This window comes from Myiozetetes cayanensis, unplaced genomic scaffold (assembly GCF_022539395.1).
Source record: "Myiozetetes cayanensis isolate MyiCay16 unplaced genomic scaffold, myiCay2020 scf454, whole genome shotgun sequence".
NCBI lineage: Eukaryota > Metazoa > Chordata > Aves > Passeriformes > Tyrannidae > Myiozetetes > Myiozetetes cayanensis.
The window spans coordinates 2,213-21,109 of record NW_026087692.1 but is presented as its reverse complement, the minus strand read 5'-3'; the positions used below and the strand labels follow the sequence as shown (position 1 = coordinate 21,109).

Here is an 18,897-nt window from a genome sequence, read left to right as displayed (position 1 = left end):
CTGCTCCCAAACTGGGATTTCAGACCCAAACTGGGATCCCATTGCCCCCAGACTGGGATTTCAGCCCCAAACTGGGATCCCACTGCCCTCTAACTGGGATCTCAGCCCCCAAACTGGGATTTCAGCCCAAACTGGGATCCCACTGCCCTCAAACTGGGATCTCAGCCCCAAACTGGGATCTCAGCCCCAAACTTGGATCTCATTGCTCCAAACTGGGATTTCAGCCCCAAACTGGGATTCCACTGCCCTCTAACTGGGATTTCAGCCCCAAACTGGGATCCCATTGCCCCCAGACTGGGATTTCAGCCCCAAACTTGGATCCCATTGCCCCAAACTGGGATCCCATTGCCCCAAACTGGGATCCCACTGCCCCAAACTGGGATTTCAGCCCCAAACTGGGATCCCACTGCCCTCTCACTGGGATCTCAGCCCCCAAACTGGAATTTCAACCCCAAACTGGGATCCCATTGCTCCAAACTGGGATCCCATTACCCCAAACTGGGATTATATTGCCCCCAAATTGGGATCCCATTGCCCCAAACTGGGATTTCAGCCCCAGACTGGGATCCCATTGTTCCCAAACTGGGATTTCAGCCCCAAACTTGGATCCCACTGCCCTCTAACTGGGACTTCAGCCCCCAAACTGGGATCCCATTGCCCCCAGACTGGGATTTCAGCCCCAAACTGGGATCCCATTGCCCCCAGACTGGGATCCCATTGTTCCCAAACTGGGATCCCATTGCCCCATACTGGGATTTCAGCCCCAAACTGGGATCCCATTGCCCCAAACTGGGATCTCAGCCCCCAAACTGGGTCGTCCCCTCCCCCAACCCACCCCTCCCCCAACCACTCTGTGGGGGGGGAGGGGCCACAGTAAAAAAATCGCTTTATTGTATAAAAAAAGCTTTTTAAAAACCCGCGAGGGAAGGGGGGAGGGGCGTGGCCAAGCGGCGAGGGGCGTGGCCAAGGGGTGGATGACGTCATGCAGGAACCGCGTGGGCGGGGCTAGAGCGAGGGGGCGTGGTTTATCCCGAGTGGGGTGGGGCTAAATCATAAAGGGGGGCGGGGCTTACTCGTGTGGGTGGGGCTAAATGCAGGGGGCGTGGCTAAAAACGTGGGGGCGTGGCTAAAAACGCGGGGGCGTGGCTAAAACGCTGAAAGCATCAGGAATAATGAGGGGTGTGGCTTAACTCGAGGGGTGTGGCTAAATGAGGGGAGTGGCTAAAAGAGGGGCGTGGTCAAAGGATGGGATGGGGGCGTGGCAAGCGCGGAGTGGGCGGGGTTCTGGCAATGAGGAGGGGGAAAGGGGCGTGGCCGAGGGAAAGGGGGCGTGGCCTCCGGGTGGGCGGGTCAGTCGGAGTCCCCTGTTCCCTTTGAGCAGCAGTTCTTCCCACGGGGCACCTGCCCCTCCTCCGCGGGCGACGCCCTTGATCTGGGGAGAGGGTCAGGGACCATCAGACTCCACCCCCAAAAATCACAAATCCCCCCCAAAATCCCTCGAAAAGACCCCCAAACTCCTCCCCAAGCTCCTAACCCTCCCCGAATCCTCTCAAAAGAACCCCCAGAATTCCCCAAAAACACAAATCCCCCCAAATTATCTTGAAAGGACCCCAAACTCCCCTAAAATCATAAACCCCTCAAATCCTCCTCAAAGGGACCCCCAGATCCCCCTCAAAATCACAAATCCCCCTAAATCATCTTGAAAGGACCCCAGGACTCTCCCCAAAATCACAAACCCCTCAAATCCTCTCAAAGGGACCCCCAGACCACTCCCCAAAATCACAAATCCCCCCCAAATCATCTTGAAAGGACCCCAAAACTCCCCCCAAAATCACAAACCCCTCAAATCCTCTCAAAGGACCCCCAGACCCTCCAAAATCATAAACCCCTCAAATCCTCTCAAGGGACCCTCAGACCCTCCCCTCAAAATCACAAATCCCCCCCAAAACCCCTCGAAAGGACCCCAAACTCCTCCCCAAGTTCCCAACCCCTCCCTGGAATCCTCTCAAAAGAACCCCAGAATTCCTCCAAAAAAACACAAATCCCCCAAATCATCTTGAAAGGGACCCCCAGGACTCCCCCAGAATCATAAAGCCCCTCAAATCCTCTCAAAGGGACCCCCAGACCACCCCCCAAAATCACGAATCCCCCCAAAATCCCCTCGAAAAGACCCCCAAACTCCTCCCCAAGTTCCCAACCCTCCCGAATCCTCTCTCAAAAATCCCTAGACCCCCCCTCAAAATCATAAATTCCCCCCAAATCATCTTGAAAAGACCCCAGGACTCCCCTAAAATCATAAACCCCCCAAATTCTCTCAAAAGGACCCCTAGACCCCCCCAAAATCATAAACCCCCTCAAATCCTCTCAAAGGGACCCTCAGACCCTCCCTCAAAATCACAAATCCCCCAAATCCCTCTGAAAGGACCCCAGGACTCCCCAAAAACCACAACCCCAACTCCCCCCAAAAAGGACCCCCAGACTCCTCAAAACCTCAACCCTCTCCCCCCAAATGCCCTCGAGGGACCCCCAAAACCCCTTAAAAACAAATTCCACCCAAATCCCTCAAAGGACCCCAAAAACCAGAACCCCCCCAAACACCCTCGAAGAAACCCCCAGACCCCCCTCAGCCCCACCCAAGGGACCCCCAGACCCAACCCCTGCCCCCAATGGACCCCAAACGCCCCCCAACCCCCCAAACATCTCCCACCCCTCAGAAGGACCCCCAAACCCCCAAACCCCTCAGAGGGACCCCCAACCCCCAAGCCCCCTCTGAGGGACCCCCCAAACCCCCAAACCCCAGTGGGGGTTGAACTTCACGGCCTGGGGGCTGCCCCTCCCCATCCTTGGCCTCCAGGGCCTCGTTGATCATTTTGAACATCTCGAAGCGCTGACGACCCCGGATCTGACCCCAAACCCCAAAAAAAGGGGTCAGGGGGTCGTGAGGGAAGTCAACACACCCTCAGAGAGCCCCTCCCCAAAAAATTGAGTTATGGGGATCCTGGGGGTCAAAACCCTGCTCAAGGAGCCCCTCCCCCAAAAATGGGGTATTTGGGGATCAGACACCCCCTCAGGGAGCCCCTCCCTAAAAAGGGGATTATGGGGGTCCTGGGGTCCAAAAACCCGTCAGGGGAACCCTCCTCCCAAAAGAGGGTAATTTGGGGTCAAACACCCTCAGAGAGCCCTCTCCCAAAAAAAATTGGAGTTAGGGGGTCCTGGGGGTCCAAAACCCCATCAGAGAGCCCCTCCCCAAAAAATTTGAGTTAGGGGGTCCTGGGGAGTCCAAAACCCCATCAGAGAGCCCCTTCCCCAAAAATGGAGTTATGGGGGTCTTGGGGTCCAAACCCCATCAGGGAGCCCCTCCCCAAAAAGGAGGTCAGGGGGTCTTGGAGGTCAAAAACCCCATCAGGAGTCCCTCCCCCAAAAGGGTTATTTGGGGTCAAACACTCCTTAGGGACCTTTCTGTGCCCCCAAATCAACGCATTGAGCCCCCCAAATCCCCCTGGGACCCCCAAATCCCCCCAAATCCCCTCTAGACCCCCCAAATCCCTCTAGACCCTCCCAAATTCCCTCTAGACCCCCAAATCCCCTCTAGACCCCCCCCAAATCCCTCTAGACCCCCCCCAATCCTCCTCTAGACCCCCTCAAATCCTCTCTAGACCCCCCAAATCCCCTCTAGACCCCCCAAACTCCTCTCTAGACCCCAAATCCCCCAAATCCCCTCTAGACCCTCCAAATCCTCTCTAGACCCCCCAATCCTCTAGACCCCCAAACCCCTCTAGACCCCCAAATCTCCTCTAGACCCCCAAATCCTTTCTAGACCCCCAAATCCCCTCTAGACCCCCCAAATCCCCTCTGACCCCCCTAAACCCCCTCTCTAGACCCCCCAAATCCCCTCTAGACCCCCCCCAAATTCCCTCTAGACCCCCCAAATCCTCTCTAGACCCCCCTAATCCTCTCTAGACCCCCCAATCCTCTCTAGACCCCTCAAATCCTCTCTAGACCCCCAAATCCCCCTGGGACCCCCCAAATCTTCTCTAGACCCCCAAATCCTCTCTAGACCCCCCAAATCCTCTCTAGACCCCCAAACCCCCTGGGACCCCCTCCCCAGGACAGACCTGCAGGTAGAAGATCTCATTGTCGGGGTTCAGGACCCTCTTCTTGGAGCTCTCGGGGCTTCAGCCGTGGGGGCAGGGCTGAGGGGGTAAAGGGGGGACACAGGGAGGGCTCAGGCACTTGGGGACCCCCAAAATCCCAGGGACCCCCAAACCCCCCAGGGACCCTCAAACCTCCAGGGACCTCCCTCCCAATTCAGACCACGCCCCCATATTTGGCCCCACCCCTCACCTCTCTTGGCCCCACCCCTCCTTTTTGACCACACCCCCATATTTGACCCCACCCCTCATCTTTATTGGCCACGCCCCCTAATTTTGGCTCCACCCCTCAACATTATTGGCCACACCCCCAATTTTGGCTCCACCCCTCATCTTTATTTGCCACACCCCCAATTTTGGCTCCACCCCTCACCGTTCTCGACCACGCCCCATATTTGGCCCCACCCCTCATCTTTGTTGGCCACGCCCCCAATTTTGGCTCCACCCCTCATTTTTATTGGCCACACCCCCAATTTTGGCTCCACCCCTCACCGTTCTCGACCACGCCCCATATTTGGCCCCTCCCCTCGACTTCATTGGCCACGCCCCCCATATTTGACCCCACCCCTCACCTCTCTTGGCCCCGGCCCCATTTAGACCCGGCCCCTCCCCTCCATTGGCCCCACCCCATGTCTGGCTCCACCTCACCTCTCTTGGCCACGCCCTCCCGTTTAGACCCCGCCCCTCGTGGTGGGCCCCGCCCCTCACCTCTCTTGGCCCCGCCCCCGGCCCCGCCCCTCTTGCGCTGATTTTCCTCCTCGATGCGTCGGTCGCGCCCGGGGCAGGCGCAGACCCGGACCTCGAAACAGCGCCGGCCCAGCAGCTGCCCCCTGAGAATGGGGGGGTCAGGGACCCCAAAAACACCCAAAATCATCCCAAAAATCATCCTGGGGACCCCAAAAAACCCCCCAGAGACCCCCCAAACCCAGCAGCTGCCCCCTGGGGATGGGGGGTTAGGGATCCCAAAAACACCCAAAACCACCCCAAAACCCCCCAAAAACACCCCAAAAACCATCCTGGGGACCCCCAAAAACCCCCCCAAACCCAGCAGCTGCCCCCTGGGGATAGGGGGTCAGGGACCCCAAAAATCATCCTGGGGACCCCAAAAAACCCCCCAGAGACCCCCCAAACCCAGCAGCTGCCCCCTGGGGGGATGAGGGGGTCAGGGACCCCAAAAACACCCAAAAAACACCCAAAAACACCCCCAAAAACATCCAAAACCACCCCAAAACCCCCCCCAAACCCAGCAGCTGCCCCCTGAGAATGGGGGGGTCAGGGACCCCAAAAACACCCAAAATCATCCCAAAAATCATCCTGGGGACCTCCAAAAACCCCCCAAACCCAGTAGCTGCCCCCTGAGGATGGAGGGTTAGGGACCCCAAAAACACCCAAAATCATCCCAAAAACACCCAAAAACACCCCAAAAACCCCCCAGAGACCCCTCTAACCCAGTAGCTGCCCCCTGGGGACAGGGGGGGTCAGGGACCCCAAAAACACCCCAAAAACCCCCCCAGAGACCCCCCAAACCCAGCAGCTGCCCCCTGGGGATGGGGGGGTCAGGGACCCCAAAAATCATCCTGGGGACCCCCAAAAACCCCCCAAACCCAGCAGCTGCCCCCTGAGGGGATGAGGGGATCAGGGATTCCAAAAACACCCAAAAACACCCAAAACCACCCCAAAACCCCCCCCCAAACCCAGCAGCTGCCCCTGGGTGACGAGGGGTCAGGACCCCAAAATCATCCCGGGGACCCCAAAAACACCGGCCCCAAAAATCATCCTGGGGACCCCAAAAACACCCAAAACCACCCCAAAGCTGCCCAAACCTTGGCTGGATGAGGGGGTTAGGGAACCCAAAAACACCCAAAACCACCCCAAAACCCCCCAAAAACACCCCAAAAACCATCCTGGGGACCCCCAAAAACCCCCCAAACCCAGCAGATGCCCCCTGGGGATGAGGGGATCAGGGACCCCAAAACCCCCCAAAACCACTCCAAAAACCCCCAAAAACACCCCCAAAAACCCCCCAAACCCAGCAGCTGCCCCCTGGGGACAGGGGGGGTCAGGGACCACAAAAACACCCAAAATCATCCCAAAAATCATCCTGGGGACCCCCAAAAACCCCCCAAACCCAGCAGCTACCCCCTGGGGATGGGGGGGGTCAGGGACCCCAAAAACACCCAAAATAATCCCAAAAACACCCAAACCCCCCCCCCAAATCCACCAGCTGCTCCTGGGGATGAGGGAGTCAAGACTCCCAAAAACACCCAAAACCACCCCAAAAAACATCCTGGGGACCCCCAAAAACCCCCCAGAGATCCCCCAAACCCAGCAGCTGCCCCCTGGGGGGACAGGGGGTCAGGGACCCCAAAAATCATCCTGGGGACCCCCAAAAACCCCCCAGAGATCCCCCAAACCCAGCAGCTGCCCCCTGGGGGGATGAGGGGGTCAGGGACCCCAAAAACACCCAAAACCATCCCAAAACCACCCAAAAACACCCCCCAAAAACCCCCAGAGACCCCCCAAACCCAGCAGCTGCCCCCTGGGGGATGGGGGTGTCAGGGACCCCAAAAACATCCAAAATCATCCCAAAAACACCCAAACCCCCCCCCAAAAACCCCCCAAACCCAGCAGCTGCCCCTTGGGGATGGGAGTCAGGACCTCAAAACACCCAAAACCACCCCAAAAACCCCCCCAAACCCAGCAGCTGCCCCCTGGGGATGAGGGGGGGTCAGGGACCCCAAAAACACCCAAAACCACCCCAAAACCCCCCAAAAACCCCCCAAACCCAGCAGCTGCCCCCTGGGGACAGGGGGGGTCAGGGACCCCAAAAACACCCCCAGGGACCCCAAAAACATCCAAAATCATCCCAAAAATTATCCTAGGGACCCCCAAAAACCCCCCAGAGACCCCCCTAAACCCAGCAGCTGCCCCCTGGGGGGATGAGGGGGTCAGGGACCCCAAAAACACCTCCAGGGACCCCAAAAACACCCCAAAACACCCCCAAAAATCACCCAGAGATCCCCCCAAACCCAGCAGCTGCCCCCTGAGGGATAGGGGGGTCAGGGACCCCAAAAACACCCCAAAAATCATCCTGGGGACCCCCAAAAACTCCCCAAACCCAGCAGCTGCCCCTGGGGGATGGGGGGGTCAGGGACCCCAAAAACACCCAAAACCACCCCAAAACCACCCAAAAACACCCCAAAAACACCCAAAAACCCCCCCAAAAACCATCCTGGGGACCCCCAAAAACCCCCCAAACCCAGCAGCTGCCCCCTGGGGATGGGGGGGGGTCAGGGACCCCAAAAACACCCAAAATCATCCCAAAACCACCCTGGGGACTCCCAAAAACCCCCAGAGACCCCCCCAACCCAGCAGCTGCCCCCTGGGGACAGGGGGGGCCAGGAACCCCAAAAACACCCCCAGGGACCCCCATAAATCCCCCAAACCCACCCCTGACACCCCCAAACCCAGCAGGATTTTGTGTTTTGGGGTTCCCAGGATTTCAGGGCAGGGATTTCCCAGGATTTTGGGGTTCCCAGGTTTTTGGGGTAGGGAATTCCCAGGATTTGGGATTTTGGGGTTCCCAGGATTTTTTGGGGGTCTCACCCCGGCCCCTCGAGGGTGAGGATGGTGAGGATGGGCAGGGGGTTCCCAGGTTTTGGGGTTTTTGGAGTTCCCAGGTTTTTGGGGTTCCCAGATTTGGGGTTTTTGGGGTTCCCAGGTTTTGGGGTTCCCAGATTTTGTTTTTTTGGGGTTCCCAGGTGGATTTTGGGGTTCTGGGGTGGTTTTTGGGGTCTCACCCCGGCCCCTCGAGGGTGAGGATGGCGAGGATGGGCAGGGGGTTCCCAGGATTTGGGGCTTTTGGAGTTCCCAGGTTTTTGGGGTTCCCAGATTTGGGGTTTTTGGGGTTCCCAGGTGGTTTTTGGGGTCTCACCCCGGTCCCTCGAGGGTGAGGATGGCGAGGATGGACAGGGGGTTCCCAAGATTTTGGGGTTCCCAAGAGGTTTTTGGGGTTCCCAGGTTTTTGGGGCAGGGAATTCCCAGGATTTGGGGTTTTTGGGGTTCCCAGGAGGTTTTCGGGGTCCCAGGATTTCAGGGCAGGGAATTCCCAGGTTTTTGGGGTTCCCAGATTTGGGGCTTTTGGGGCAGGGAATTCCCAGGATTTGGGATTTTGGAGTTCCCAGGTGGATTTTGGGGTTCTGGGGTGGTTTTTGGGGTCTCACCCCGGCCCCTCGAGGGTGAGGATGGTGAGGATGGGTGGGGGGGTTCCCAGGTTTTTGGGGTTTTTGGGGCAGGGAATTCCCAGGATTTTGGGTTTTCGGGGTTCCCAGGATTTCAGCGTTGGTTCCCAGGTGGTTTTTGGGGTTCCCAGGTGGATTTTGGGGTTCCCAGGTGGTTTTTGGGGTCTCACCCCGGCCCCTCGAGGGTGAGAATGGCGAGGATGGGCAGGGGGTTCCCAAGATTTTGGGGTTCCCAAGAGGTTTTTGGGGTTCCCAGGTTTTTGGGGCAGGGAATTCCCAGGATTTGGGGTTCCCAGATTTGGGTTTTTTGGGGCAGGGAATTCCCAGGATTTTGGGGTTCCCAGATTTGGGGTTTTTGGGGCAGGGAATTCCCAGGATTTTGGGTTTTCGGGGTTCCCAGGATTTCAGGGTTGGTTCCCAGGTGGTTTTTGGGGTCTCACCCCGGCCCCTCGAGGGTGAGGATGGCGAGGATGGGCGGGGGGTTCCCAGGATTTTGGGGTTTTTGGGGTTCCCAGATTTTGGTTTTTTGAGGTTCCCAAGTTTTGGGGTTCCCAGATTTGGGGTTTTTGGGGTTCCCAGGTGGATTTTGGGGTTCTGGGGTGGTTTTTGGGGTCTCACCCTGGCCCCTCGAGGGTGAGGATGGCGAGGATGGGCGGGGGGTTCCCAGGATTTTGGGGTTTTTGGGGTTCCCAGGATTTGGGGTTTTTGGGTTCCCAGAATTTGGGGTTTTTCGGGGTTCCCAGATTTGGAGTTTTCGGGGTTCCCAGGTGGATTTTGGGGTTCTGGGGTGGTTTTTGGGGTCTCACCCCGGCCCCTCGAGGGTGAGAATGGCGAGGATGGGCAGGGGGTTCCCAGGATTTGGGGTTTTTGGGGTTCCCAGGATTTCATGGTTCCCAGATTTGGGGTTTTTGGGTTTCCCAGGATTTTGGGGTTCCCAGATTTGTTTTTTTGGGTTTCTGGGGTGGTTTTGGGGTCTCACCCCGGCCCCTCGAGGGTGAGGATGGCGAGGATGGGTGGGGGGTTCCCAGGATTTTGGGGTTCCCAGGTGGATTTTGGGGTTCCCAGGAAGTTTTTGGGGTTCCCAGGAGGTTTTTGGGGTTCCCAGGATTTCAGAGGTCCCAGATTTTGTTTTTTTTGGGGTTCTGGGGTGGTTTTAGGGTCTCACCCCGGCCCCTCAAGGGTGAGGATGGCGAGGATGGGTCTCCTGTTCATGCCCCCCATGCAGGAGCTGTTGCACATGAAGTTGTAGAGGATCGTGGTGCAGTCCGAGCCCACCTGGGGGGGGACACCCCGTTATGGGGCAGGGGGGACCCCAAAACCCAGCCCAGCACCCACCCCAACCCCCAGACACCCCCCCAGAGCCGCCCCCGGGGGGGGTTTGGGGTCCCACAGGAAATATTTGGGGTCCTGAGGGGGTATTTGGGGTCCCACGGGAAATATTTGGGGTCCTGAGGGGGTATTTGGGGGTCCCAAGGAAATATTTGGGGTCCTGAGGGGGTATTTGGGGTCCCTGAGGGGGTATTTGGGGTCCCCCACGAGGTATTTGGGGTCCCACAGGAAATACTTGGGGTCCCTGGGGGGATATTTGGGGTCCCAGGGATGGTTTTGGGGTCCCAGGAAGGGTTTTGGGGTCCCACAGAGGGTTTTGAGGTCCCAGGAAGGGTTTTGGGGTCCCACAGGAAATATTTGGGGTCCTGAGGGGGTATTTGGGGTCCCTGGGGGGATATTTGGGGTCCCAGGGATGGTTTTGGGGTCCCAGGAAGGGTTTTGGAGTCCCATGGGAAAGATTTGGGGTCCCACAGGAAATATTTGGGGTCCCTGGGGGGATATTTGGGGTCCCAGGAAGGGTTTTGGGGTCCCACAGGAAATATTTGGGGTCCCTGAGGGGGTATTTGGGGTCCCAGGGAAGGTTTTAGGGTCCCTGAGGGGATATTTGAGGGGTCCCAGAGGTGTATTTTGGGATCCTGAGGGGGTATTTGGGGTCCCAGGAAGGGTTTTGGGGTCCCAGGGAGGGTTTTGGGGTCCCACAGGAAATATTTGGGGTCCCAGGGAGGGTTTTGGGGTCCCTGGGGGTTTTTTTAGGGCGTTCCAGGGGGGTGTTTTGGGGAGTCTGGGGGGTCTCAGGAATTTGGGGGTATTTTAGGGGCTCTGTGGGGTCTCAGGGGGTTTTGGGGGGTCAGGGGTCACCTCAGGTGTCTCAGAGGTTGGGGAGGGAGTCCTGGGGGTTTCTGGGGTCCTGGGGGAGTTTTTGGGGTCTCAGCAGTTTGGGGGTTTGGGGGGTCTCAGGGGTTTGGGGAGTCAGGGGTCACCTGGGGGTCTCAGGGGTTTGGGGTCCCAGAGGGGTTTTTGGGGTCCTGGGGGGTTTTTGGGGTCTCAGGGGATTGGGGGTCCTGGGGAGGTGTTTTGGGGGGTCTCGGGGGGTCTCTAGGAGTTTGGGGGGTCCTGGGGGTTTTTTGGGGTCCTGGGGGGGGTTTGGGGTCTCAGGGGGTCCTGGGGGGTTTTTGGGGTCTCAGGGGTTTGGGGGTTTTCGGGGAGGGTCTCAGGGGGTTTTGGGGGTCAGGAGGTCACCTCAGGGGGCTCATAGGGCACGGCCACGCTGTGTCTCTTGGTGGTCTCAGGGGTTTTGGGGGTCCTGGGGGTTTTGGGGGTCTCAGGGGTTTGGGGGTCTCAGGGGGTTTTGGGGGGCTCAGGGGTCACCTCGGGGCTCTCAGAGTTTTGGGGGTCCTGGGGGTTTTTTGGGGTCTCAGGGATTTGGGGGTCCTGGGGGGTGTTTTGGGGTCCTGGGGGTTTGGGGTCTCAAGGGTTTAGGGGGGTCCTGGGGGGTTTTGGGGTCTCAGGGGATCCTGGGGGGTTTTGGGGTCCTGGGGTGGTGTTTTGGGGTCTCAGTGGTTTGGGGTTTGGGGGGTTCTGAGGGGGTTTTGGGGGGTTAGGGGTCACCTCAGGGGCTCGTAGGGGCACGGCCACGCTGTGTCTCTTGGTGGTCTCAGGGGTTTTGGGGGAGGTTTTTGGGGTCTCAGGGGGTTTTGGGGGTTTGGGGTCTCAGGGGTTTGGGGGTTTTGGGGGGTCTCAGGGGGTCAGGGGTCACCTCAGGGGGCTCGTGAGGGCACCGGCCACGCTGTGTCTCTTGGTGGTCTCAGGGGTTTTGGGGGGGTCCTGGGGGTTTTTGGGGTCCTGGGGGTTTTTGGGGGTCTCAGGGGTTTGGGGGTCCTGGGGGGTTTTTGGGGTCTCAGGGGTTTTTGGGGTCGGGGGTCACCTCAGGGGGCTCGTAGGGCACGGCCACGCTGTGTCTCTTGGTGGTCTCAGGGTTTTGGGGGTTTTTGGGGTCTCAGGGGTTTTGGGGGAGTTTGGGGTCTCAGGGGTTTGGGGGTTTTGGGGGGTCTCAGGGGTCAGGGGTCACCTCAGGGGGCTCGTAGGGCACGGCCACGCTGTGTCTCTTGGTGGTCTCATCGTCCTGGTACCGGGCCTGGGGGTTCCCCTCCACCCGGATCAGGTGCTGGGCGGGGGCGTTGCCTGAGGGGGACCCCCAAAATCAGCCCCCAGACCCCCAAAATCAGCCCCAGACCCCCAAAATCAGCCTCAGACCCCCAAAATCAGCCCCCAGATCCTTAAATCAGACCCCAGATCCTTAAATCAGACCCCACACCCCCAAAATCAGCTCCCAGACCCTCAAAATCAGCCCCCAGATCCTTAAGTCAGACCCCCACACCTCCAGAACCCCCAAAACCAGCCCCAAAACCTTCCCTGGCTCCCCAAAATCAGCCCCCAGACCCTCAAAATGAGCCCCCAGACTCCCAAAATCAGCCCCCAGACCCTCAAAATGAGACCCCAGACCCTCAAATCAGCCCCCAGATCCTTAAGTCAGACCCCACACCTCCAGAACCCCAAAACCAAGCCCAAAACCTTCCCTGGACCCCCAAAATCAGCCCCCAGACCCCAAAATCAGCCCCCCAGACCCTCAAAATCAGCCCCAGATCCTTAAATCAGCCCCCAGATACTTAAATCAGACCCCAGGCCCTCAAAATCAATCCCCAGATCCTTAAATCAGACCCCAAACCCCCAAAATCAGCCCCCACACCCTCAAAATCAGCCCCCAGACCCCCAAAATCAGCCCCCAGACCATCAAATCAGCCCCCAGACCATCAAATCAGCCCCCAGCTCCCCAGAATCAGCTCCCAGACCCCCAAAATCAGCCCCCAGACCCCCAAAAATCAGCCCCAGGCCCCCAAATCAGCCCCCAGATCCTCAAATCACCCCCAGACCCCCCAAAACCAGCCCCAAAACCTTCCCTGCACCCCAAAACCAGCCCCCAGACCCTCAAAATCAGCCCCCAGACCCTCAAATCAGCTCCCAGACCCCCAAAATCAGCCCCAGACCCCCAAAATCAGCCCTCAGACCCTCAAATCAGCCCCCAGATCCTCAAATCAGCCCCCAGACCCTCAATATCAGACCCCACGCCCCCAAAATCAGCCCCTAAAGCCTCCCTGGACCCCCAAAATCAGCCCTCAGACCCCTCTAACCCCCCCCATGTCGGGGGTCTCTCACCATCCCAACCCCCTCAAACTCCCCCATTTGGGGTCTCTCACCATCCCCAGTGCCCCCAGCCCTCTTTAACCCCCCAAATCCTCCCCATTTTGGGGTCTCTCACCATCCCAACCCCCTCAAAGCCCCCCAATTTGGGGGTCTCTCACCATCCCCAATCCTCCCAGCCCCCTTGAACCCCCCCAAATCTTCCCCATTTTAGGGGTGTCTCACCATTCCTAACCCCCAGCCCCTCTAACCCCCCAATTCGGGGTCTCTCATCATCCCAACCATCCCAAACTCCCCCATTTTGGGGTCTCTCACTCATCCCCAAGCCCCCAACCCCCTTAAGCCCCCAAAACCTCTAACCCCCAAACCCCCATTTTGGGGTCTCTCACCATCCCAACCATCCCAAACCCCCCCATTTTGGGGGTCTCTCACCATCCCCAAGCCCCCAACCCCTTTAACCCCCCCAGCCCCTTTTAACCCCCAAAACCCTCAAACCCCCCAGCCCCCAATTCGGGGTCTCTCACCATCCCAACCCCCAAACCCCCAATTTGGGGTCTCACCATCCCAACCTCCAACCCCCAATTCAGGGTCTCACCGATCCCAGAGCCCCCGCAGCGCTCGTGGTGGGGGCACCTCCACACTACCTGCAACCCCCCAGCCCCCTTGAACTCCCCAAAACCCCCAAAACCCCTTTAACCCCCCAAACCCCCTCAAACCCCCAAACCCCCCAATTCGGGGGTCTCACCGTCCCCAGAGCCCCTGCAGCTCGTGGTGGGGGCACCTCCTGCAACCCCCAGCCCCTCTAACCCCCTCTGACCCCCCAAGCCCCCCAATTTGGGGTCTCACCGTCCCCAGAGCCTCCGCAGCGCTCGTGGTGGGGGCACCTCCACACCACCTGCAACCCCCAGCCCCCTTGAACCACCCCAAAACCCCTTTAAAACCCCCAAACCCCCAATTCGGGGTCTCACCGCCCCAGCCCCTCTAACCCCCCCAATTCGGGGGTCTCACCATCCCAACCCTCCCAAACCCCCCCAATTCGGGGGTCTCACCGTCCCCAGAGCCCCCGCAGCGCTCGTGGTGGGGGCACCTCCGCACCACCTCGGCCACGTGCTCGGATTTCTTGTAAACGGCCACGGCCCTGAGGAGGCTCCCGGGGGGCGGCGGGACCCCCACCCGGACCTGCACCGGGCACGGCTTGGCCAGGCGGCAGAACAGCTTGTTCAGCTCCCGGGAGTACTGGGAAAATTGGGAAAATTGGGAATTACAGAGGGAAATTGGGATGGGAAACCCTCCCAGAACAGCTTGTTCAGCTCCCGGGAATACTGCAGGGAAATTGGGAAAAAATGGGAAAAAATGGGATGGGAAACCCTCCCAGAACAGCTTGTTCAGCTCCCGGGAGTACTGGGAAAAAATTGGGAAAAAATGGGAAAAAATGGGATGGGAATCACCCCCAGAACAGCTTGTTCAGCTCCCGGGAGTACTGGGAATGAGGGGGAAAAATTGGGAAAAAATGTGAAAAAATGGGAAAAAATTGGGATGGGAATCACCCCCAGAACAGCTTGTTCAGCTCCCGGGAATACTGGGAAATTGGGAATAGGGGGGAAAAATTGGGATGGGAATCGTCCTCCCAGAACAGCTTGTTCAGCTCCCGGGAGTACTGAGAAAATTGGGAAAAAATGGGAAAAAATGGGATGGGAAACCCTCCCAGAACAGCTTGTTCAGCTCCCGGGAGTACTGGGAAAAATTGGGAAAAAATGGGAAAAAATGGGATGGGAATCACCCCCAGAACAGCTTGTTCAGCTCCCGGGAATACTGCAGGGAAATTGGGAAAAAATGGGAAAAAATGGGAAAAAATGGGAAAAAATTGGGATGGGAAACCCTCCCCCAGAACAGCTTGTTCAGCTCCCGGGAATACTGCAGGAAAATGGGAAAAATGGGAAAAAATGGGAAAAAATGGGATGGGAATCACCCCCAGAACAGCTTGTTCAGCTCCCGGGAGTACTGCAGAAATTGGGAAAAATGGGAAAAATGGGAAAAATGGGAAAAATTGGGATGGAAACCCTCCCAGAACAGCTTGTTCAGCTCCGGGAATACTGGGAAAAATTGGGAAAAAATGGGAAAAAATGGGATGGGAATTACCCCCAGAACAGCTTGTTCAGCTCCTGGGAATACTGCAGGGAAATTGGGAAAAAAAGAGAAAAAATGGGAAAAAATTGGGATGGGAAACCCCCCCAGAACAGCTTGTTCAGCTCCCGGGAATACTGCAGGGAAAAAATGGGAAAAAATGGGAAAAAATGGGAAAAAATGGGAAAAAATGGGATGGGAATCACCCCCAGAACAGCTTGTTCAGCTCCCGGGAATACTGGGAAAATTGGGAAAAAATGGGAAAAAATGGGAAAAAATGGGAAAAAAAATTGGGATGGGAATCACCCCCAGAACAGCTTGTTCAGCTCCCGGGAATACTGCAGGGAAATTGGGAAAAAACGGGAAAAAATGGGAAAAAATGGGATGGGAATCACCCCCAGAACAGCTTGTTCAGCTCCCGGGAATACTGGGGAAATTGGGAATAGGGGGGAAAAATTGGGATGGGAATCGTCCTCCCAGAACAGCTTGTTCAGCTCCCGGGAATAGTGGGGAAAATTGGGAAAATTGGGAATTAGAGAGGAAAAATTGGGAAAATGGAAAATAATTGGGATGGGAATCACCCCCAGAACAGCTTGTTCAGCTCCCGGGAGTACTGCAAGGAAAAAATGGGAAAAAATGGGAAAAATTGGGAAAAAATGGGAAAACTGGGATGGGAAACCCTCCCAGAACAGCTTGTTCAGCTCCCGGGAATACTGGGAAATTGGGAATAGGGGGGAAAAATTGGGATGGGAATCCCCCCCAGAACAGCTTGTTCAGCTCCCGGGAATACTGCAGGGAAATTGGGAAAAAATGGGAAAAAATGGGAAAAAATGGGATGGGAATCACCCCCAGAACAGCTTGTTCAGCTCCCGGGAATACTGCAGGGAAATTGGGAAAAAATGGGAAAAAATGGGAAAAATGGGAAAATGGGATGGGAATCACCCCCAGAACAGCTTGTTCAGCTCCCGGGAATACTGGGAATGAGGGGGAAAATTGGGAATTAGAGGGAAAAAACTGGGATGGGAATCCCCCCCAGAACAGTTTGTTCAGCTCCCGGGAATACTGGGAAAAATTGGGAATTACAGGGAAAAATTGGGAATTACAGGGATGGAAATACCCCCAGAACAGCTTGTTCAGCTCCCGGGAATACTGCAGGAAAATTGGGAAAATTGGGAATAATTGGGATGGTAATCACCCCCAGAACAGCTTGTTCAGCTCCCGGGAATACTGGGAAAATTGGGAAAAATGGGAAAAATGGGAAATAGATGGGATGGAAATCACCCCCAGAACAGCTTGTTCAGCTCCCGGGAATACTGCAGGAAAATTGGGAAAAATGGGAAAAAATGGGATGGGAATCACCCCCAGAACAGCTTGTTCAGCTCCCAGGAATACTGGGAAAATTGGGAAAAATTGGGAAAAAATGGGAAAAAATTGGGATGGGAAACCCTCCCAGAACAGCTTGTTCAGCTCCCGGGAATACTGGGAAAAATTGGGAAAAAATGGGAAAATTGGGAAAAAATGGGAAAAAATGGGATGGGAAACCCTCCCAGAACAGCTTGTTCAGCTCCCGGGAATACTGAGAAAATTGGGAAAAAATGGGAAAAAATGGGAAAAAATGGGAAAAAATTGGGATGGGAATCACCCCCAGAACAGCTTGTTCAGCTCCCGGGAATACTGAAGGGAAAATTGGGAATACAGGGAAAAATGGGAAAAAATGGGATGGTAATCACCCCCAGAACAGCTTGTTCAGCTCCCAGGAATACTGGGGAAATTGGGAAAAAATGGGAAAAAATGGGAAAAAATTGGGATGGGAAACCCTCCCAGAACAGCTTGTTCAGCTCCCGGGAATACTGGGGAAAATTGAGAGGGAAAAAATGGGAAAAAATGGGAAAAAATGGGATGGGAATCACCCCCAGAACAGCTTGTTCAGCTCCCGGGAATACTGGGAAAATTGGGAAAAAATGGGAAAAAATGGGAAAAAATGGGATGGGAATCCCTCCCAGAACAGCTTGTTCAGCTCCTGGGAATACTGGGAAAAATTGGGAAAATGGGAAAATTGGGAAATGAGAATGGGATGGGAATCACCCCCAGAACAGCTTGTTCAGCTCCCGGGAATACTGAGGAAAATTGGGAATGAAATGGAAAAATTGGGAATAAGAGAGAAAAACTGGGATGGGAATCCCCCAGAACAGCTTGTTCAGCTCCCGGGAATACTCGGGAATAGGGGAAAACTGGGAATGAGGGGAAAATTGGGATAGGACTCCCATCAGAACAGCTTGTTCAGTTCCCCCAAATCCCCCCAAATCCTCCCTGTGACCCCCCAGAGCCCCCAAATCCCCCTGTGACTCCCCCCAGACCCCTAAATCCCCCAATCCTCCCTCCCCAGACCCCCTAAATTCTCCTGTGACCCCCAGACCCCCAAATCCCCCTGTGACCCCCCAGACCCCCAAATTTCCCCCAATTCCCCCAGACCCCCCACCCTGAGACCCTGCCCCCCAGCCCCCTCCCCAAGCCCCCCAAATCCCCTGATTCCTCCAGACCTCCAAATCCCCTGTGACCCCTCCCAGGCCCCCAAAATCCCCTGTGACTTCCCCAGACTCCCAAATCCCTCTGTGACCCTCCCAGTCCCCCAAATCCCTCTGTGACCCTCCAAGTCGCCCCAGTTCCTCCCCTGTGACCTCTAGACCCCCAAATCCCCCAAATCTTCTCAAATTCCCCTTCCCACTCCTCTGAAATCCTGAGCCCCTCAACTCCCCGACTCCAAATCCCTCTCTGAGCCCCTCCCAGACTCCCCAAATCCCCCCACTCTCTCAGACCCCCAAATCCCCTGTGACTCCCCAGACCCCTAAATCCCCCAATCCTCCCCAGACCTCCAAATCCCCTGTGACCTCTCTCCCAGACCCCCAAATCCCCCAACTCCTCCCGACCCCCAAATCCCCCTAGACCTCTCCAGACCCCCAAATCCCTCTGTGACTCTCAGACTCCCAATCCCCTGTGACCCCAAATCGCCCCAGTTCCTCCCCTGTGACCCCCTGACCCCCCAAATCCCCTCGTGAGCCTCTCAGACCCCCAAATCCCCCTGTGACCTCCCAGCCTCCCCAGAGCCCCCCAGAGCCCCCACTCACGGTGCAGGTGACGGATTTGGCCGTTCCCGCCTCCAGGAATCCCAGTTGGAAGCCGTGGAGCCCCCGTAATCCTCGGTGGACGGGACCACCGGAGAGGGGGGCCACGGGGGTGGGGGAGGGAGGGGCGGGGAGGGGCGGAGGCTCACCAGGACTCCGGGGCTCGGGGGCACCTCCAGGGGCTCAGGTCCTGTGGGGAGGGAAAATGAGGATTTTTAGTGGGGGGGTCTGAGGGGTTTTGGGGGAGGGGTGATTTTGGGGGTTTTGGGGAGGGGGAGTCATTTGGAGGGTGATTTTGGGGGTCTGAGGAGTTTTTGGGGAGGAGTGATTTTGGGGGTTTTTGGGGTCTGAGGGCTCTTCTGAGGGGTTTTGGGGAGGGGGGTCGTTTGGGGGTTTTTTGAGGGGTTTTTGGGGGTCTGAGGGATTTTGGGGAGGGGTGATTTTGGGGGGTTTTGGGGGTCTGAGGGGGTCTGAGGGGTTTTGGGGAGGGGGTCGTTTGGGGGTTTTTGGAGGGGGTTTTTGGGGAGTCTGAGGGGGTTTTGGGGAGGGGGCGTCGTTTGGGGAGTGATTTTGGGGGTCTGAGGGGTTTTGGGAAGGGGGTCATTTGGGGGTTTTTGAGGGGTTTTGGGGGGTCTGAGGGGGTTTTGGGGAGGGGGGTCGTTTGGGGGTGATTTTGGGGGTGTTTGGGGGTTTTGGGGAGGGGGGAGGAGGGGGATCGTTTTGGGGGTCATT

The 18,897-nt window shown here is 57.0% G+C and overlaps 1 protein-coding gene across 1 annotated transcript; it reads right to left on the bottom strand.

The window, feature by feature from the left end:
• Positions 1 to 1,350: 1,350 nt before the first annotated feature.
• TP53 (tumor protein p53) lies at positions 1,351 to 18,355 on the bottom strand (the record flags this gene model as incomplete). Its single annotated transcript, XM_050330937.1, is given in 9 exon segments — positions 1,351 to 1,432; positions 2,796 to 2,902; positions 4,116 to 4,173; positions 4,778 to 4,981; positions 9,558 to 9,667; positions 11,790 to 11,902; positions 13,969 to 14,155; positions 18,169 to 18,224; positions 18,227 to 18,355. Coding segments are annotated over 9 exon segments (1,046 nt in total), but the record flags the coding sequence as incomplete, so codon positions are not given.
• Positions 18,356 to 18,897: the final 542 nt, after the last annotated feature.